Source organism: Symphalangus syndactylus, chromosome 5 (assembly GCF_028878055.3).
Source record: "Symphalangus syndactylus isolate Jambi chromosome 5, NHGRI_mSymSyn1-v2.1_pri, whole genome shotgun sequence".
Lineage (NCBI taxonomy): Eukaryota > Metazoa > Chordata > Mammalia > Primates > Hylobatidae > Symphalangus > Symphalangus syndactylus.
Genome location: NC_072427.2, coordinates 17,978,579 through 17,999,958, shown reverse-complemented (window position 1 = coordinate 17,999,958; position 21,380 = coordinate 17,978,579). Strand labels below are relative to the sequence as shown.

The window sequence follows — 21,380 nt, the reverse complement described above, 5'->3', positions numbered from 1 at the left end:
TAGGCCCCTCAATTTTGATCACAGACAGCAATTTCCCTGACCCTGGGCAAGAACATAAGGCTGCAGCTGATGCAGAAACAGAAATCCCATTTCATGTGCTCACAGCCTGTTTAACCTAGGCCGTCTGAGAGGAAACCAGGAAGCATCTGATGGGAAGCCAGGACTGTAAAACCACTATTCCGGGCAGACAAAGGTATGCCTGAGTTCCCCATGCTCTTCCACTCACTTAACAAATGTTTACTGAGTGCCTCATATGTGCCAGGCACTGGGGACCAGTGAGGACCCAAGCAACACAATGAAGAGCCAAGAGCTCCAAAGAGGTGAGGGGCATGGGGTCAGCATTCTCCTCTAGCACCAACAGGCACATGCAGTATGACTCTGGGCTAAGTCACAGCCTGGCCGTGATTCCTCCATCTGTAGAATGGAGAAAAACGAACCTTGCACATTTCACATGACTGTTTCAAAAAAGGTAAGACATGACTAAATTCTTTTTAAAATAAAATGCTTTTAGGAAGGGAGGGAACGGAAGGAAGGATTATTTCCCAGGCTAGATTAAAACACCTTCATATCAAGTGCAGAGGGAAGGAAAAACAAACTGGAAATGGCTAAGAAACCATATAGAACTAGTTTTTTCCCAAGGGCCTAGAGAAGCTTTCACAGAACTCAAGGCTTTTGGGAAGTCAATTCATTTCCTTCTGTTCTTTCTTCCTGGGCCCAGTAAGTCAATGATGCACTGTAATATAATCCAGTACTCATTTATCACCTTGGGAAATAAATGGAAAGACACTCTAAGAGATAGCTCTCTTCACTGGGCCATCAAAGGGCAAATCAGCTGAGACCAACACAGTAATAGACTCGTTTATTTCTCAGAATTTAGTTTGCTGCTTGATATTACCTGCAAATGTGAGGCAATCACACAACGTCCTTGAGGCTCTAATCCCAGACTTGTCTGAGCACCATCCACAGGCAGCTCGGCCCATCAGAGGTCCAAAAGAAACCTCCTAACTTGGGCCAGGTATTTTGGTTTCAAATAGTCACCCAGCTCGTCCTTAGTGACCCACACATGATGGCCCTTATTCCCAGCCTGGGAAAAGTCTCCAGTTAATAGCAGTGCTTTGAAGAAGAACACCTTGGCCCCGAGGTTACTCTCTGTCCGCATTGCCTGGGGGAACTTGAATGTGTAGTGCCCACAGGGTGCATTTCCTAGGAACTTGGCTTCCATGTTGTTTTCTGAAGAGGGAGGAAAAGAAAAATCACAATTGGAAGGTAAGGATACAGCCATCTGTTTACTCTGGCTCCCAAAATTATAGGGGGTCTCTGCAAGATCTGGCCCTGAGGTAAAATCAATCCCTAGGAATAGGACTAGAGCCATTCCTGAAAAGAGCCTCCTTCCCTCTCAATCCAAATGCTTCCTGGCCCGTGGAGCCCAGATTCACTGGGCTCATTCCCATGTGCCAAGCTACTGTTTTTAGACTGAAAGTCAGCAACACAGTTACAATCACACCTGGGAGTCACAGCACCTAGTTCCTACGTTCAGCCCAGTCACTATCTGTTGGTGAAGGTCCAGGACATTTGGTCTGTAAAACAAAGTTCATCCACCTTTAAAAAGGGTGTCACATGGAAAGTATTAAAAAGGACCCCAGTTTTAACTCCTACCAAGTGAAAAAAGTCATAAACAAAGTTAAAGACAAAAACAGATGAGTAGACAATATCTGTAATCTATAACTAAGGGTTAATAACCCCAATCCAGAATTTCAAAGGATGGGGAAATGATGGACTACTAAATGGCATCTGAAGAACTGACTAGCCAGATGGGAAAAACCAAGCTGGATCCCATACTCGGTCCTCACATTAAAATTGATACCATATAGATCAAAGATTTAACAATAGACATTTTAACTTTTCATTAAAAATTGGTTAATTCTGGATGGTTGTTTCATGGACATTTAATATTTTCCAATCTTTTCTGTATTTTTTTTTTCCAATACAGTCTCTCGCTTTGTCACCCAGGCTGGAGTGCAGTGGTGCAATCTTGGCTCACTACAACCTCTGCCTCCTGGGTTCAAAGGATTCTCATGCCTCAGCCTCCTGAGTAGCTGGGATTACAGGCATGTGCCACCACGCTCAGCTAGTTTTTTTTTTTGTATTTTTAGTACAGATGGGGTTTTGCCATGTTGGTCAGGCTGGTCTTAAACTTGTGGCCTCAAGTGATCCGCCTGCCTAGGCCTCCCAAAGTGCTGGGCGTATTTTCTAATTACAATAAGAACATACGAGCATTAGAAGAAAATGCAGGATGCTTTCTTAAACCTTAAGATATTATTTGAGAGGGCAAGGCCTTTCTAAGCAAGAAACAAAATTTTTAAGCCCAAAAAACAAAAGATTTATATTTGTCTACATAAAAATTAAATCTTTCTGCAAGGAAAAATGAAGCACAAAAAAAGTCAAAGACAAAATGACAAACTAGGAAAAATATTTTCAACACATTCAACAAAGGAATATCTTAAGGTATAAGAAGCACTTAAAAATCAATGCAGATACTCAGGAAGCTGAGGCAGGAGTACTGCTTGAGAATAGGAGTTCAAGGCCAGCCTGGGCAACATAGCAAGATTCCATCTCTAAAAGAAAAAAAATCAATGAGGAAAAAAAAACAACAAATTAAAAAGAAAAATGAACCAAGCACATGAACAGTAAGCTCACATGAAAATAAATATCACTGGCCCATAAATACATTAAAAGGTGTTCAATCTTATTAATAATTTAAAGAAATAAAGTTAAACAACAATATACATCATTATTAGTGAAGTTCAAAAACTTAGCTGTACACTGCTTATGAAGGATAAGGAAAAAACCTGTACTTTCACACATATTTTGGAGGGGTTATAAATTAGTATAACTGCTATTAATTGGCAAGAGGTGTCAATTTAATTGCACATGCCCTTTGACCTAGCAACTCCAGTTCTAGACTTTTATCCTACCAGATATACTAATTTGCCCATGTGAGCAAAGATGAGCATACAAGGATATTCACTGCAGCTTTGTTTGTAAAAACAGACTGGCTAAACAAACTGCAGTACATACATATTATAAAATAGTATGATGCTGTTAAAAAAGCTAAAGATAGGTCTTAATAGGCTGATCTGAAAAGATGTTTAAAAGCGTATATGAGAAAAAAGGAAGGCACATAACAATGTATAAACATGTTCCCGTTATATGCAAAAAAGAAAACAAAACATTTATGCATTTGTATATGCATAGAGAATTTCTGAAGAGATATAGAAAAACACTATTAATAGAGGTTGCTTCTGAAAAAGGAAAATTACATCTTACACTACATTTACTAGACACCGATAATTTTTTTACCACATACGTGAATGGCTTTTCTCATACTAAAAAAAAAACACTACTAGCATTAGATGAAAAATTTATAGATAGTGTGAGCTCACATAAAGTAAAAAATGTTAGCAGTGGGTATCTGTGAGTGGTGGAATTGTATTGGCATATTTCTTTACACTTTCCTGAATTTTCTAAACTTAATCCCATAAATGCATGTTACTTTTCTATAATCTGGAAAAGATGGATTACAAATATAAACAAATTAAAAAGAAAAAACAGCTTATTACAAAGATGAGCAAACGATCTAAATAGGCAGTTCACAAAAGAAGTACAAACAGCCAATAAACACATGAAAAGATAGTGAATCTCACTAGCAAACAAGAAAATGCTAATCTGAAAGGGATCATTTGACTCACTAGATGAGCAAAATTTTAAAAGCGACTATTTCATATGTTGGTGAGGCTTAGACAAAGAGGCACTCTCAGACACCACTCCTGGAAAACGTCAATTGTTATATACATTCTGGAGGGCAACTGGGCTGCACGTACCAAAAACTGAAGTGTGCACACCTTTGACCCATTAATTCTACCTCTAGAAATTCCATCTTGCAAAAATACTGGAAGTGTGGAGCCAGTGGGGAGGAAAGGAGTGCACTTTCACTTTTTAAAATACAGTATAGACTCCTACATTGCTTGAGCTTTTCTTTGCCATTTTATATTATTTGTCAGTTTTGTAAATTTGTAATACGTCAATACACTATTTTATATGCATCTATTAAACATAAATATGTTTTAATATATTTGATATATTTCCTTTTACATGTATTTATTACAATGGCAATGTTTAAAGGAAAGCATAGTGGTCGGGTGGATCCCCTTTCCTCATTGCAAACAGAAAGGGGAGCTGAGCAAGGATCAGTTGTGAATGTTTGACGTTAAGAGAGGTTGAGCATCTGAACACAATGATCCTCGCAAGAAACTTGGCTGCTGACTCCTATGTGATGGCTGAGGAGACTGAGAAAGCAGCAACCTCCCCTCCTACCACATTCCATTCTGTCTTGATGTCTCTCCTGCAGGCCACACAGGCCCCTTGGGAGAGTTAAGGGAACACACACTGGCTGCTGACATTTCGTTAGCGGGTACTTGTGCTGATGGGAGGGCAGGTAAAGTGGCTGTGCACCACCAAATCCATTTAGTCAACATTCAACAAATGCCTATGTGCCAGGTAGTTTGATGAAAGCTAGGATCAGAGAGAGGAATAGATACTGCCCATATGTTCAAGGAAGTCAAAATTCCGACCAGGGAGAAAAATGTGTTAGTAAACAATTATAGTGCAATGGCATTAAGGGAAAGAATGTATTCTCCACTAGAACACAAGCTCCTAGGGAGTAGGGTAGTCTCCTGTTCATCACTGAGACCCTATATGTCTGTTGCATAAATGGAATAAGGACACACACCAGTGCTACGGGAGCCTACAGCGAGGAGTAGCTCTGTCTTCCTGAAGGCTCAGGAAAGGTTTCACCACATAAGGTATAATGTATAAGCTGTCTTAAAAACTGAGCAGTCAGGCCAGGAAGGAGTAAAGTATTTCATCAGGGACCAGCAGGCCCCAAAGCAGAGACACATGAAAGACCATATTATTCAAGGAATGCAAAAGGTTTGTTAAGTTAGAACTTGAATTTTACATTAATGAACAGCAAGACGGAAGACTGATGAGCCTGGGATCAGGGCAAATAAGATTTGCAGGCCATGCTTGACAGTTAGAATTTTTATTGGAAACCTTTTAAGAATTCCATGCAGAGAAGTGACAAGGGATTTGTGTTTCAGAAAGCTCATTTTGGCAGCATTGAAGGGCACTCCACAAAACCAAGTTTAAACTTACTGGGCATATAATTCAATAGCTCAGTATAGTACTTCTCAACCACTGTAATTTGCTCCCTGGGTAATATCTGGCCATGTCTAGAGATGTTTTTGGTTATTGCACTGGGGGTGGGGTCGGGGGATGAGGTAGTGCTACTGGCATCTAGTAGGTAGAGGCCAGAGATACTGCTAAACATCCTATAACGCAAAGAATAGCTCCCCACACTTATATGACCCCAAACGCCAATAATGCCAAAGATGGGAAACCCTAGTCTAGTGAGAAGTGAAGAGGGTCACAGCTAAAGCTGTCAGAACAAAGGGGACTATTTAGAACAGATCACAAGGGACTCAGGACTTATGGATGTGGGAATGAGGTCAAGGATAATTCTGAGGTTTTAAGTTGAGTGAACAGATAAGCAGTGATGGCAATAAGCAGTGCTGCAAAGGTAAGAAGACAAGCAGGCCAAGAAAATGGTAGAAATATCAATTTTGAATGTACTAAATTTTAAAATCTCAGTGGAACAAAGGATTCTCGCCTGGTCTAAAAATAAAAATAAAAAAATAATTTAAAAAATCCTTACCTGGGTTTTTCTGGCTGAAATTTTTATAAACTGCAAAATTTCCATTAACCTTCCCACCCCCACCCTTAATCCAATTCCCCAGTCAGCCTAAAAATCCTCTGGCTGAGTCTGAAGTGAATTTTGTGGAATTTAGAGGAAGGCAGAAAACCCACCTGAGAGTGTGGCCAGGGTTCGTTCAGCTGTTCCTCGAAGGGTCTCCCCAGGCTGCCACTCTGCCTGGGGCAGTATCCAAACATCCTGGTCTCCAAACTTCTCTCTGACTAACAGGACAAGGTTCCTGTCTAGCTTCCGGTTCAGGGATGCCCGGTCATTCTTTTCATCAGCTTCTACAGCAAAGGGGGTCAGAGGAGGTAAGAAGACTGTGATCTGCCAGAACCAAGAAACCTGGAGTTTTACAATCTTCCTTTAAGATCCACAATCCTTGCCCTCAAAGAGCTTAGAACCAAATTACACCTCGACCCATCTCTCTAACTCTGACCTCTTCCAAGGAAGAGTCTCACAATCTTGAGGAAACTAAAAGGTAAGAAATCAAGAGGTAAACTTCTCTGAATAGCAAACCATATTTTGAGTCTTCAAAAAAGAAACAATGATCATACTAATTCAAACACAACTACTTCATTGGTTTTGATACTATTACTGACTTAACCAGCCCCTACTTTCTCTGTTCTTCAGTCTTCATCTGTGAAACAAGGAAAACAGAACCCAATCTCCCGCTTTAAGAGGGATTTCACATAAAACACAGGAATTAGTGGAAAAAGGCTTCATTTGCCCCACTCTCAGCCTCAAACTTGGAGTTAAACACAGAAAACATTCACAAAGTTTAACTGAGAGAAAAGGCCATTCCAATACCCTTACCTCTTACTCGAAAATAAGACAGACTTTTTAAGTCATATTATGGTAGATGTGAGCAACAGAGAAAAGAATATGAAATTATTTGTTACTTAAAACACAAAGCAGGGTCCAAGCAACTGTCTTTTATTTGGAAATCCAAATACCCCTTTTCCCTTCCTTCTTGCTGGCCTAAAAGGATCACAACCTGTTATGCGAGCTCCAAGTCTGAACTGTAGAAATTTCTGCTCCCACATATCTTCCAAATCTTGCACCAGCAATATATCCTGTTCATCTTCTTCATCATAAAGGTCAGCTTTCTTCTTTGCCAGTCGCTGGTTTTCATCCAGAGCACGAAGCTCATGGTCTGAATACAGGCTTCTCTCTATCTCAATCTGGGAAAATTAAAAGGGCAAAAAACTACCTTAATCTGGCAAAATTAAAAGGAAAAAAAAAACAGGAAGAATAAAACAGAGATATGGCACGCTTGGCAGGCTCAGAAGTTTATCACCCAACATAACCAGATACACAATCAAAATACCATGCAGAAAGGAAACAGAGGAAAAAAAGATCCTCTGAACTTTGGGCTTGAGTTACATTTGCCAAAAATGTTAGAATGTCACTGGGGGTCAAGACTGCTACAAAAACAGAGAGCTGGGTTGGGCAATGCCTGCTCACTTACCACAATCCAGTCATGTCAGTCTTTGATCAGAATCTCACTCACCAAGGACTTTCCTGTTCAGGGACTTTCAAGAGGCTGTTCCTTCTTCCTAGAATGTTTTTCCTCACATTCTTTCTTCTGGGAGAGTCCTACTCATCCTTCTGATTTCAATTTAAATGTGACTGTCTCAGAGAGACATTTCTCATAAAGAGAAAAACATGTATTTAGAAAGTCTGAGACATTCCTTGACACTCACCATAAAATAAAATGTGGTGTATTTATTAAACACTCTTATAGTGCCTTGTGTCTTCCTTAACAACACTTATCAGGGTCTGCATTTAGTTGTATGATTATCTGGTTACTGACTGATCCCCTCACTCAACCACACTGAAGTACTCTGAGAACCAGAGCTACTTCTGCCTTACTCATTACAGCATCTCTATCACTTAACATACTCTCTGATGCATAGTATGGGCACAATGAACATCTGTAGGTTGAGTAACATATATTTGTCAAGCCAGCGAGTAAATGAATAAATCAAGCAAAAACCACAGGAGAGTTTATAGTTCTCAATAGACCAAGACAAAAACATCTCGGCTTCTGAGGAAACATATCACCCTCCAAACACTTTCTGTAGTGACTTCACACCCTCACAGCCACTATACTGTTTTTGCCCATGCTTCCTCACTTGCCCCTCACACATATAGCCCCATGAGGTAAAACAGAGTAGGCTTATCACAGGCATCTTACAGATGTGCCCACCGCCTCTTGTATTTCCTTCTTAACATTCATCACATCACAAAGACTTTCCCCCTCCAGACTTGTAAGCTCCTAGTGACAGGGACCGATTCTTGTTCACCACAGGATCTCTATTGTGTTGCATGAACAAGAAGTAGAGTATCTCCAAAGAGTTGCCTAAGGTGACGATAAAGACGGCCAATGAAACCACTTTTTGTTGAACATCTATGTATCAAACCAAGTCAGTAAGGTAGGTACCATTCTGCGGATAAGTACCATATACTTAAGTTCAGAGAGGTGAAATTACTCGCTCAAAGTCACGCAGAATAAACGTCACTCTGAACCCTGCATCTCAGTCCTACCTGCTGCAGCAGAGACGCCATCTCTTCCTGCAATGGGGTCAACGGCTTGGAGACTACAGGTGGCCGCTGCAGGCACAACGCGCCCAACAAGCGCCATGGGGATCCGTTGCTTGAGGGTGCGGCTGCAAGAGCCAGGCTGCGAGAGCTTAGACTACCGGCCCAGAGCCTCTCGAACCGCCGCCAGCCCCCCGCCACCCCTAACAGCGTCCGCCTTACGGGCGCCGCCATCTTTCGTTCTCCCACAATGCACCGCGGCTCCCTAGGATCCCTCAGCCGCGGGAGAAGCAAACTAGGGGAGAGCTCAGTCCCGGAACTGCGGGAACGAACCATTCGCATATGGAGGGGTGAGCCAACATCTCAGAACATTAAAAAAGGGAAAGAATCCCCAGGTGAACCACAGTGAAAGTCTTATTGAGCATTTAAATGGAAATAAAAATATTCAGTGGACCTGATGAAGAGTAGATGACTTTCCCTTCTGCCCCCTCCCCGACCGGCACTCATGGTACCGGCGCCGGCGCAGCTGTGACTGACACTGCCGACGGAAACTGACTGGGGTCAATTCAAGTCATGCAGGCTGTGAGAAACGCGGTGTCGTGGTTCCTGCGGTCCTGGACTTGGCCCCAGACAACCGGGTAACAAATGGCTGCCCCCTCGAGCCCACCGCCACCTCCAGACTATGCTCCTACTCGTGTCCCTTGAGCCACCCGGGCCCCAGTGACCGTTAGGCCGTGGCCCTCACCGAGCTTTTCTTCCCAGCAGGGTCGTGGCCAGGACGCCGGCCGGGACCATCCACACAGGCGTTCGACAGCTCCAAGACGCTGCGGCCAAGCAGAAAGGTGAAGAGAAGGCGGCTCCCAGCCACACCAAGTTCAGGTGAGCCCCACTTGGACCAGCCCTCTGGAGACCCGCAACCCCTGACTCTTGCCCGACACCCTCCAGAGTCAGAACCAGTGAATTTTCAGCTATGTCACTTGCTATCCGTGGGACTTTATGCAAATAAATCTGAGCCTCAGCCTTCTCATCTAAAAATGAGGATAATGCTGAGAAAGGTTGTGAGAATCAGATGAGCCGTGGTACAGAGTAAATGTTCAGTGAATATTCGTTAAATCAATGAGTGAATGTGAGATATCCATAACATGTGTCAGCGTTCTTTCCTTCTGAGATGGAGATCTTTTCAGACCAACAACCTTCCCTGCCTCCAACACAAAATGGGGAGGTGGAGGGCACTAGCGATGGAACAGATGCTCCTGCACGTCTTACAGATGGTCCAGGGTGGGTTTTGTGCTCAGCCCTAGGAACTGGCATCTTGCTTCCCACCAGTGCCACCACCTCTGTATGCTCTATACACATCCATTTAACTTCACACCCATTTAACAAACATTTACCAAGAATCTACTATGAGTGAGACACCATTCTAGGTGCGGTGAATACAGATACAAAAGATCATTCCTCCCCACAAGTAGTTCACAGTCTTTGAAGGAAGACAAACATGCAAACATTTTCACCATAATCTGCTCAATAGTATAATAGAGGTAAGCATTGGTTGGAAGTATGAAAGCATAAGTGTCTAACTCCTGGCCAGATGCAGTAGCTCATGCCTTTAATCCCAGCACTTTAGGAGGCCAAGGTGGACGAATTACTTGAGGTCAGAAGATCGAGACCAGCCTAGCCAATATGGCGAAACCCCGTCTCCACTAAAAATACAAAAACTAGCCAGGCACTTGTAATCCCAGCCACTCAGTAGGCTGAGGCAGGAGAATCGCATGAACCCGGGGAGCGGAGGTTGCAGTGAGCCAAGATCACACCACTGTACTCCAGCCTGGGTGACAGATTGAGACTCTGTCTCAAAAAAAAAAAAAAAAAAAAAAAGGATAAGTGTCTCATTCCTGAGGAAATCAGGCAAGACCATGGAGAAAAGAACATGGAGCTCAGAAGTGAATGGGAGTTCATCTGGACAAGTTGAAGTGGGTCATTGGAGACCAAGGTAACCGTCTGTGTAAAGGCATGTGGTATGAAAAAACATGGTGTGTTCAGGTGTGTATGTGATGGCAGATGCGGCCAACAAGACAGGAATCAGAATGCCAGGGGTCTTGTCTGTCACACTGGAGCTTTTACCCTGTCCCCACTGAAGGCAGTAAGGAGCTACTGAAAGGATCTAAACCAAGATTCTGTTGTAGTCATTTCTTCAACAATGCCAGGCACTGTTCAGAGTGTTGGGGATATATCCCTGACCAAACAGACAAAAAGCCCTGCCCTCATAGAACTTAAATTCCAGTGGGTAGAAGACAGTAAATAGAAAACAAGTAAAATGTAGGAGTATAACGGTTGGAAAGGGAAGAGGGGGGTCAAGCAGGCCTGCATAGCCACATTCTGTAGGACTTTCTAGGGACATTGTGAGAACTTCAGCTTTTACTGTGAATGAGATGAGAGGCCAATGGAAATTGCTGAGTAAAGGGTTGACATGATCTTGCTGACAACATCTTGTAAGCTCTTTGGCTGCTGTGCTGATATTAAACCATAGAAGAGCAAGAATGGAAGCTGGGAAAAGTCCTCTAAGCAGTTAGAAGACTATTGAAATAATCCAGACAAGAAACGATGGTGGCTTGGACCATGGTTATTGCCATGGAGGTATTATAAATGGTCTGACATTTTGAAGGTAAAACAAGCAGGATTTGTTAATATACAGTGTGAGAAAAAGAGAGGAGCAAAGGAAGACCCCAAATTTTTTTGGCCTAAACAACTGGAAAGACAGAGTTGTCATTGATTAAGATGGGGAAGACTGCAGGAGTTTGGATGGGAGTTGTTAAGGTTGAGATTCTTAATAAACATTCAAGTGGAGATACAATGTAGACCATTAGAAATGGAGCTCAAGGTCTGGGCGTGGTGGCTCACACCTGTAATCCCAGCACTTTGGGAGGCCAACGCAGGTGGATCACCAGGTCAGGCATTTTAGACCAGCCTGACCAACATGGTGAAACCCCGTCTCTACTAAAAATACAAATATCAGCCAGGTGTGGTGGCGCGGGTCTGTAATCCCAGCTACCCAGGACGCTGAGGCAGGAGAATCACTTGAACCCGGGAGGCGGAGGTTGCAGTGAGCCAAGATCGTGCCACTGCAGTCCAGCCTGGACGAGACTCCATCTCAAAAAAAAAAAGAAATGGAGTTCAAGAGTCAGGCTTCAAACTTTAGCTAGAGATATACAGTTGGGAGACATCATAGAGATGATATTTAAAACCATGAGATGACAAAATCATTAATACCATAAATGAGATGAAGAGAAGAGGTCCAAAGACTGAACCCTGGGGCACTTTCACATTTAGAGATTTGGGAGACTAGGAAGAACCATCAGAAGAGACAAGGAACTTCCAGAGAGATAATAGGAAAACTAGGAGAGAGCATTTATTTTTTAATTTGGCTCAAGGTGGGGAGATCAGCTGTGTCAAATGCTGCTGATGTGATAGGTTGTTAGATCAATAACAGAATTGCCTATTACATTTAGCAATGTGGAGTTAGTTGGATTAAAGCATTTTTGGTGGAGTGGTAGGGGTTAATAATCTGATTGAAATGGGTTCAAGGAGAATAGAAGCAGAGGATAGGAAGAAACAGCAAGTATAGTCAGTACCTTAAAGTTCCTTAAGAGGGCTCTGCTATAAGGGAATAGAGAAATGGACAGTAGCTCCCAGCAGGTGGATTCAAGAGGTTTTGGAGGGTTGTTCTGTTATTTTTTCAGTTTGGAACATAACAATATGTTTTGCCATTGGGAGCAGTGCAGTATAGAGGGGAAAGAACAAGTGATACTGGAGTGGGAACATTGCGGGAACAGTGTCCTTCAGGGGCTAATACATAAGTGGAGCACTGTAACAGGAGAGAGCACAAAGGCTGTGGGCACAGATGTTCAGTAGTGGGAGCTGGGAGAAAGTCTGATGGCTTCTTTTCCTGTGGAGGTCATCTGCTCAGCAATGAGGAAGCAGGGAGTTGGAGGTTAGAGGAGACAAAAGAAACTATAAAAGAATCATCTAGGAGAATGGAAGGATAATTGAACACGGGATGTGCTGTACGATTGCGAGGCAGTTCTAATCACTTCTAAGGTCAAACCCACAGGAAAGAATATACTTGTAAACTTTGAATACCAATGTGTTTTTGTTTTGCCTTTTAAAATACCTCTAGAAAAGCAGGAAGGGCTGGGGCAAGAGTAGTCCTCAGATTATAATATAATTTCTAAAATGGAATCTATTGTATTTCAAGTGGCTGTGGTGGGTACAAACATGAATATGATTTGTGTGTGTAGGCCTAGTGGAACAGCAAGTTTATTTCCAGCTCCATTGCTGAAGGATGAATGTGTGTGTTCAAATTTTAAAAAGCACAGCTTGGTGAGCAAAGCTGTAGACTGAGACAGATCTACTAAGTCCAAGGCTTGGCTTCTCTTGCTAACCCTATTTCCCTATTGGTACCTAATTTTCACCATCTGAAAATAAAGAGTACTTAGCTAGAAATAGCCAGAAAACAGCTTGGACTAAGACAGTGGAAGATCTTGAACGCAACACAATGTGTTCACATCTGATTCTACTGGGACATTTGAAACATTGATTTCCAGACCCCATCCAGAAGTCCAGGGTGAAGCTTAAACATCTGTATGCTTCACAGCTGACTGATGTTCAGCCTGCATTGAAAACCACTGGTCTAGGGTAGAGGTTGGCAAACTATGGTCGACTGGGCAAATCTGGCCAGTTGCCTGTTTTTGTAAGTAAAGTTTTATTGGAACACAGCCTATTAATTTACTATTGTCTATACCTGTTTTGGGGATATAGTGGAAGAGTTTAGTAATTGGGACAGAGACCTGTTGGCCTGCAAATCCTAATATATTTACTATCTGGCCCTTTACAGAAAAAGTTTGCTGTCCTTTATTCTAGGGGATTCTGGATTTTTTTAATGGTAATGATATAAGTATTATTTTTATCTCATTTTTTATAAAGTAGAGTCCAGATATTGTCTATGGTTGATGTAACAAGAAACAGAGGTTTGACTGTATTTTTTAAATTGTGGGAAGAGGAACCTACAAAGGATCTGAAAATAATAAACATGGGTTCATTATTTTCAATAATGAACATACTTGCAGGGACAAGGAAGATGGGGAGTATGAATGAAAATCCCTTCTCATAGCAGAAAGTCCCTAGATGTGTCTGAAGTCAACAAGTCGAGAAACAGCCTCATAAGCACAGCAGTCACAGATGCAGTGGTGGCACCAGAAGGACTGAAAAGGAATGGTGGGGGCAACCACTTCAGAAGCAGCAGGGGGCAGAGGGCTGTTATTTTTTAACCATGTGTTGTATTTCTTTGATTTTTAAAAAGTCGAGACAGTTTTAAATAAAATCTTTCTTCTAATTGCAGCATTTACCCTCCCATTCCAGGAGAGGAGAGCTCCCTGAGGTGGGCAGGAAAGAAATTTGAGGAGATCCCAATCGCACACATTAAAGCATCCCACAACAAGTAAGTGGGAAGGGAAACACTGGGCAGGTCTAGCGTGAGATTCCTTTCACTTCAGAGGGAAAGTCAGGCTTGGCCCTGAATACCCTGGGGTAGAAGTGAGGGTGCTAAGTGCTGCATGATGGCGCCAATGTAGAGCACCATCTTCCTTCTCACTTGAGGAACCACCTGCTGTCTTTACAGAGTTTATTCAAGTTTCATAAAAACGTGAAATTGGGTGGGCATATCCTAGTTATAAGAATTCTTTGCTTTCCTTGAGAATAGTGTTTCCTGGTTTTGCTCAAGAGTTGGAAGGGAGTGTATTAGGGGCATATGGTTCCACCATGAAGGTGTTTATTAAGTGTTGCTGATAGGGAATGGATGATATATAAAGTAAAAGAGATATGATTCAAGATATTAATATGATTTATTAATACACTAACCAGAATCTAGACCTCTAAATAGATATTGTCCCTTTAAAGTACTCACCACTCTGGGCCACTGTGTGCTGGCCTCCACCTTGTAGAGCTAAATATGGATGGTGAGTTTAAAGTGACAAGACTAGTGTTCTTGTGTGGCTTACAGACGGGGGCAGTGCCAAGGGAATTCCCAAACATATGCTGGCAACAGGAGCATTGCTGGTATTAGTGACAACTTTGCAGGTTGGCCCCCACTTGGAAATGAGATCAGTATTTGGTCACGGCCAACCCATCCAGCAATTGAGAGACCAGCACAAGAGACTACAGTCATGGGCTAAAGTGTGTGGCACAGATGAAATGCTATAGGATTCATTTCAGCATTTGTCAGATAAACGTAAAGTGACAGCAATTGGATTTCTTTTTCTTCCTCTCTCAGGCTAATAAGGACATAGGCTAACTCTGCATTTAAGTGTCTGTGGTCTACTCTATACAGCACTGTTTAGGCTGTCACAGAGACAAACAATTATGCATCTATTCAATATGGAAAACCCTAGAAACTCTGGTAGGGGGAAATGGCAGAGCCATAGCCAGGATAACAAGCAGATGACCCAAGCCCAGGGCTGACTCCAGCAGGCCTCCCCTTCAGTCACTTCTCCTGTCTCCTTCTGTGAGCTCTCAGAGCTCTCCAGACCAGAAATAGGATGATGATGACTAAAGGGGAAATCAAAAGCATATCTGAGGATTTCTTAAGGCATTCTTAATTGTATTAATAAGTTAACTTATTAGAGATGATTAAGAAAAAGTTGTGGGTGGATGCAGTGGCTCACACCTATAATCCCAGCACTTTGGGAGGATCACTTGAGGCCAGGAATTTAAGACCAGCCTGGGTAACGTAGTGAGACCCAGTCTCTACAAAAATACAAAAATTAGCTGGGCGTGGTTGCATGCACCTGTAGTCCCAGCTACTCGGGAGGCTGAGGTGGGAGGATGGCTTGAGCCCAGCAGTTGGAGGCTGCAGTGAGCTGTGATTGTGCCACTGCACTTCCAACCCCGGGCGACAGAGTGAGACCCTGTATCACAAAAAAATAAGAAAAAGAAAAGTTTTACTTGTTTAAAATAATTTTTGATCATGGAATCTAGTGTTATAAGCATCAAAAGTATCCAATATGAGGCCGGGCGAGGTGGCTCATGCCTGTAATTCCAGCACTTTGGGAGGCCAAGGCGGGCAGATCACCTGAGATGGGGAGTTCAAGACCGGCCTGAACAACATGGAGAAACCCCATCTCTACTAAAAATACACAATTAGCCAGGCATAGTGGTGCATGCCTGTAATCCCAGCTACTCTGAAGGCTGAGGCAGAAGAATCTCTTCAACCCGGGAGGCAGAGGTTGCTGTGAGCCAAGATCGTGCCATTGCACTCCAGCCTGGGCAACAAGAGCAAAACTCCATCTCAAAAAAAAAAAAAAAAAAAGTATCCAATATGATAATATTGCTAATATTTTTTTAAGAGTCCTTCTTTTAGAGCTATGTACTGAAATATTTACAGACAAAATGATAGGTCTGGGATTTGCTTCAAAATAATCCATTGATGAGGGGAGTGGGCTGGGAACAAGGTTTATAGATGAAACTGAATTGCATATGAGTTGATAATTGTTGAAGCTGGTTGATGGGTCCATCAGATTTCGTATGTTATTCTCTTCACTTTTGTGTATATTTAAAATTTTCCCCAACAAAGTCATTTTTTGGGTGATACTTAACTAACTACTCTCAGATTATGGAGCACTCTTTAAATTATGTGACTTACCAGTTTTCGGTCAGGTTTAGGTGAGAATTCTGACCTTTCCTGATACTTCCTGTAGGAGTTCAAAACATGTTGATCTGATAAGCTCAAAGTGGAAGCAACTGAATTCCTTTTTCTTTCTCACCCAGGCTTCTAGGGGCATAGATTAGCTCTCTCTTATTTCCCTGAAGAAGAGTTGTATCCTATGTGCTTCTTCTACTTTTCTCAGCACACAGATCCAGGTAGTCTCTGCCAGTAATGAGCCCCTTGCCCGTGCTTCCTGTGGCACAGAGGGATTTCGGAATGCCAAGAAGGGCACAGGCATCGCAGCACAGACAGCAGGCATAGCCGCAGCGGCGGTAAGTGTGTGTTCCTTCTGCTTCCCTCTGTAGTGTGTGTTTGCTTTCTGCATGGCTCATCACTGAGTGGAGAATCCTCATTATACTACCCATTCAGAAGCAAGGGTTGGTCATGGCAGCTTAGATGCCCTGACATTAGAGCATTGGTTTGAAAACGTTTAGTGAAAGGCTCCTCTTTTTTCTTTCTCTCAGCTTCATTAGAGGTGAAGCCCTTGCTGATTGATTCTAGGATGTAAGAGCCAACATACCAAAGGCTTGAGAACCAAAGACCCCTCAATTTAAAAACTGTTAGCCAGGTGTGGTGGCACCTGCCTGTAGTTCCAGCTACTTGGGAGGCTGAGGCTGGATGGCTTGAGCCCAAGAGTTTGAGGCTGCAGTGAGCTATGATCTCACCACTGCACTAAAGCCTGGGCAACAGAGAGAGACCCTGTCTCCAAAAAAAATTAAAAATAGGCCAGGCACAATGGCTCACAGTTGTAATCCCAGCAGTTTGGGAGGCCAAGGCAGGCATAAGAGATCGAGACTATCCTGGCCAACATGGTGAAACCCCATCTCTACTAAAAATAGAAAAATTAGCTGGACATGGTGGTGCGCACCTGTAGTCCCAGGTACTCAGGAGGCTGAGGCAGGAGAATCACTTGAACCCGGGAGGTGGAGGTTGCAGTGACTCGAGATCACACCACTGCACTCCAGCCTGGCGACAGAACGAGACTCCATCTCAAGAAAAAAATAAAAATAAAGACCCGTGGTTTGGGGTTGGGGGAGATATGATAGTCTATTTGGAGAGGACATAGTATCGTGAGGACTCATACAATACCAGTTCCAGTGTGAACTGTCGTAGACCTTTTTTAGAAGCAAATTGGCAAGGTGCTGCTATTGGTGTAGTTATTGAGCATCTGCATGTGCCAGACACTTGAGTCTTCAGAGACCTTCAGCATTATCCACATTTTCATAAGCCAATTGAGATTCAGAGTGTGTGACTTGCCCAGAGCCATGCACCGATTCAGTTCACTGATCGGAACCCAGATTGGTCTGGGACCAAAGCCTGCACAATTTCTACTATAGCACAAGCCTTACAAATATTCAGACTCTGCCAAACCAGATGTAGTTCCTGAAGGAAAACCTTGACCTTCAAACAACGGAAGGCACCCCAAAATATTGATTGCATGTACTATCATCAGAAATCAAAATGCTGTAAATGCCCAACCATGGACAGATCATATACTATGAAAAGAAGTATGTCACTGTTCACAGTGGCTTCTGCATGGTGAGTCATGAATGATTTCTGTATATTTTCCCATTTTTATAATGAACTGCCTTTACTATCAAGAAAGAAAATTTTAACTCTAACTACTTAGAGATTTTAAATGATAATGCTTTTAAAGTGGGTATTTAGGTTCAGCCTTGAAGCCTAGGGTGGCGCCTCATGGTCTGAAATTCTGCATTTGCCCACCTGAGAAAAACCTGAGCAATATTTAGAAATTTCCATTAGGTGGCGGTGCTGTCCTAGGCTAAACAGATCACAGTCGCGTGAATTCTGCAACCTGCCAAATTCTGTGGTCTCTGCTGGCGCCTGTCCTCCACTATAGCCATCTGCCCTTTGCCTCCCTGTTTACTTCTCTGGGTGCCCTTTCCCTGAGCTCACACACCCCTTGCTCTAGGAGGCAGTAGCAAGAGATTTGGATGCAGTAGTTCTCTCTCTGGGGCACTAACCACTCATTGCTTCTCTCCAGAAAGCTAAACAAAAGGGCGTGATCCACATCCGAGTTGTGGTGAAAGGCCTGGGGCCAGGACGCTTGGTAAGTTACAGTGATTTCCATAGTGTACTTGCCTCCTAGTAAGTGAGAGAATTTGGGGCTTGAGAGCAGAGTACAGGGAGAGTAGAAAACACCTTTTAGTGGATTTCCATGTTTGCTTGAAGTTCCCGTCTGTTGTTTTTATAATTGACTAAGCCCCTCAGAGCAAGCCTAGATCACTTAGTATAATTCATCAGACACTGAGTGCCTGCTGTGTGCCACGCACTGGGAATGGGAAGGTGGTTCCTGGGGGAACTGTCACAAACAAATCCCTCAGGACAGACGGGTGAGTGCGGTGGTAAAGCATGTGCCTAGAGTGCTGGCAGCCCATCAGGGGATCCCGAACCTAGCAGGGATAATCTTTCCTGATGATCATTAGCACAGATAATCTTTAGCTTCCTCAAAGAGGTGACATCTCTCTGACTTTGCAGGAATAATGAAGTATTAGGGAGGTGGAGGCACAGCAGGTGGTGGGGGACATTGCAGGCAGAGAAAACTGCCTAAGTAAGCTACAGAAGTATGATACCCAAGGTGTGCCAAGGTCTACAAGAAGTCTTTGTTCTCAGATTGTAAAGTGCAAAGTGGAAAGTGATGGGTACGATTTGAGAGGGGGACAGTGTGAAAACCTGGTTAAAGGGTTTGGGTGGAGACATTTGTGAGAGTAGAATAGGATTGGGATTATAAGTATCAAAGCCAGTGGGCATCTCACCCCTCCTTTCCCTTCTCTACGCCACCCTGTCCCTCTCTGAACCCTGCCTGGAGACACTGGATCATCATTTCTGGGACCATGTCATTCTACTTTTCCTTCTGTTCCTTCCAGTCTGCCATGCACGGACTGATCATGGGGGGCCTGGAAGTGATCTCAATCACAGACAACACCCCAATCCCGCACAACGGCTGCCGCCCCAGGAAGGCTCGGAGGCTGTGATGGGAAGGAAGCCTGCCCTTGGACCTGACCTCAAGCCTCAGCTCCAGTGGGACCTTGTAAAATGCTCGGTCAGAGCTCTCCAGAATATGCTTGTTGGAGATCCTTCAGACAGTAAGGAAGAGTTTTGCCTCCTTACACAGTGGCCTTTGCTTGCACCTCCAGCTGGAGATGGGTGTGCCCCAGAAGTAAGCTTTGCATCTCTTACAAGAGGGGAGCTACAGGGGCAGCCGTGGCCTAGGCCCAACCTCTGTTCTGAGAAAATAAATATCTGTACCATCTGTCATAATTTTGAGATTTTTGCTTTCAGAGTTACATTACTTCCTACTTCCTCCTGAAAAAGAGAGTGTGAAATGAAGTGAGACCTCAGATGAAAGTAAAATATAAATGTGAGTTGCTATTTACCAGACACTTTTGGTTTCAGATATTTCTTTCCTAGCCCCTTACCCAAGATTTCCAGAGCTAATCCTAGTAACTTTTCTTATTAATGACTTACAATTTGGCCCCAAATTGGGAGCTTTTTGCCACCTACCTCTGGATTCTGATGGATTTCACCATTATGGGCATGTTTAAAGTTAGCCCTAAACACAGGATTTTCTACAAGTGGACAGTCAGACTCCCCACACTAAAGTGGCAGTCACCATTTACACTCCATGGGCTTCAGCAGTCCCAGCACTAACGAGAGAGTGCCCTAAAAGCGGGGAGGGTAGAGTTGTATAAAACATGATTCTTGGCCAGGCACGGTGGCTCACACCTGTAACCCCCTCACTTTGGGAGGCCGAGGCGAGTGGATGACTTGAGTCCAGTTAGAGACCAACCTAGGCAACATGGTGAAACCCCATCTCTACTAAAAATACAAAAATTAACCAGGCATGGTGGCGCACGCCTGTAATCCCAGCTACTCTGGAGGCTGAGGCATGAAAATCGCTTGAACCCAGGAGGCGGAGGCTGCAGTGAGCTGAGATCATCCTACTGCACACCAGCCCAGATAACAGCGAGACTGTCTCAAAAAAATAAATAAATAAATATAAATTAAAATTTAAAAAAAAAAAAAAAAAAAAAAAAAACCTGATGATTCTCTAGAAAATAGGGTGGATGGCAGGATGGGCTTGAGTAGAGCCCAAATCTAGAAGTGCAGAAAGCAAGTTGATAAGGAACCTGGGTAGTGCTGGCAGTGGGGCGCAACTCAGGACCCCCAGGCAGGACTGACTGCTCCTCAGTTGGGGCCCTAGGCTTCCTGGATACGGCACAGAGGCCAAAGGTGGGGGCTCTAGAGACACGACCCGAGAGTCCCCTCTTCCACAGGCAAAGACCAAGAGTGAGAGTATCACCGGAAGCTGAGAAGGAGTGGTCAAGTACACAAAAGCACTGTTCCTCCCAGATGAGTGCAGGAAGGGCTGCTGACCAGAAGAGGAAGGCACTGTGGAGTTTTACTTCTGTGTCCAGCCAGCTAAGTAGTGTGATCTGCCTGAACTCAGTATAGGAAAAGACACAGATGCCCCTTAAATATGCAAGAGGCTGTGTTAGGACAAAGAAAGGAGGAAGATCATGAACCAAGACATGAATTTAGAGGAAAAATGCCTCCCTGCTGCCTTCTCTTTAGTCCTTAGCAGGACCTGCGAAGGCCATCTTGTGACCAGTGACCAAAGAAGCCCAACCGGAGGCTTCTTGGATCAAAGCCACCATCAGAAGGAATTAGACTGTTTCACCGCAAAACTATATATCAACACAATGCAATAAAACATGGTGCTCTTGAAAATTGCACTTTGTGATTTGATATGGTTTGGTGGACAGAGGGCCTGTAGCCATCAGACGGTTCATCAATCAGGGCCTGAGAGGAAACAGCTCACAAGGTTTAAGAGAAAAGCTCAATGAAAGCTCTTTGCAGAGGCGTGGGTAAGATTAAGGAAATAAAGAAGGTGGACTACAAAGCAGCTGCCACCCTAGGCTAGAAAAGGCAGGGAAGAACAGTTCCTAGAACCTGGCAGGAGCTGCCACAGCAGCAGAGTGCAGCCCTGCCAAAACCATGGCCTGAGGGAGAGGGAAGAAATGCCTGGCTGTTCCCACCCTATAGTCCGTTGCTGGGGTCCCCCTTGGCTGATCCCAAAAGGAAGCAAAAAGGAAGGGAACTCAGTGTTGTGGTACTTGGAGGCTCAGCCTCCCAGGCTGCAGAGTGGATCCGGAGGGGCACGTAGAGGATAGCAAGCACAGGAGGTTTCTGTGGCTCCTATAAGAAGTCCTCCATACACCATAGGTTTTTATTTTGGTTTTGGTT

The 21,380-nt window shown here is 43.7% G+C and overlaps 2 protein-coding genes across 9 annotated transcripts; one reads left to right on the top strand and one right to left on the bottom strand.

Annotated features, from left to right (window-relative positions):
- Positions 1-843: 843 nt before the first annotated feature.
- On the bottom strand, positions 844-8,887 carry MRPL46 (mitochondrial ribosomal protein L46). Its single transcript, XM_055277313.2, has 4 exons — positions 8,363-8,887; positions 6,810-6,996; positions 5,926-6,099; positions 844-1,230 (listed from the first exon to the last, which is right to left on the bottom strand). Exons 1-4 carry the CDS (start codon positions 8,696-8,698, stop codon positions 980-982), a joined length of 948 nt encoding a protein of 315 aa, XP_055133288.1. The 5' UTR covers positions 8,699-8,887; the 3' UTR covers positions 844-979.
- On the top strand, positions 8,655-19,394 carry MRPS11 (mitochondrial ribosomal protein S11). 8 transcript variants are annotated; one of them, XM_055277316.2, is made up of 6 exons: positions 8,655-8,994; positions 9,122-9,235; positions 13,752-13,850; positions 16,255-16,384; positions 18,118-18,183; positions 19,001-19,394. In XM_055277316.2, exons 1-6 carry the CDS (start codon positions 8,930-8,932, stop codon positions 19,106-19,108), a joined length of 582 nt encoding a protein of 193 aa, XP_055133291.2. In that variant the 5' UTR covers positions 8,655-8,929; the 3' UTR covers positions 19,109-19,394. The 8 variants fall into 8 exon arrangements, with proteins under 8 accessions (XP_055133291.2, XP_055133290.2, XP_063496202.1 ...); XM_055277315.2 differs by having other exon boundaries at positions 8,853-8,994; positions 9,119-9,235; XM_063640132.1 differs by lacking the exon at positions 13,752-13,850 and having other exon boundaries at positions 8,853-8,994.
- Positions 19,395-21,380: the final 1,986 nt, after the last annotated feature.

Coding starts and splice junctions, on each gene's coding strand:
- MRPL46 (XM_055277313.2), bottom strand. CDS start 8,698: ATGCGAATGGTTCGTTCCCGCAGTTCCGGGACTGAGCTCTCCCCTAGT. Junction 6,997..8,362: donor TGGCGTCTCTGCTGCAGCAG/GTAGGACTGAGA, acceptor TAATTTTCCCAG/ATTGAGATAGAGAGAAGCCT. Junction 1,231..5,925: donor AACCCTGGCCACACTCTCAG/GTGGGTTTTCTG, acceptor CTCCCTCTTCAG/AAAACAACATGGAAGCCAAG.
- MRPS11 (XM_055277315.2), top strand. CDS start 8,930: ATGCAGGCTGTGAGAAACGCGGTGTCGTGGTTCCTGCGGTCCTGGACT. Junction 16,385..18,117: donor CAGGCATAGCCGCAGCGGCG/GTAAGTGTGTGT, acceptor GCTTCTCTCCAG/AAAGCTAAACAAAAGGGCGT. Junction 18,184..19,000: donor GCCTGGGGCCAGGACGCTTG/GTAAGTTACAGT, acceptor TGTTCCTTCCAG/TCTGCCATGCACGGACTGAT.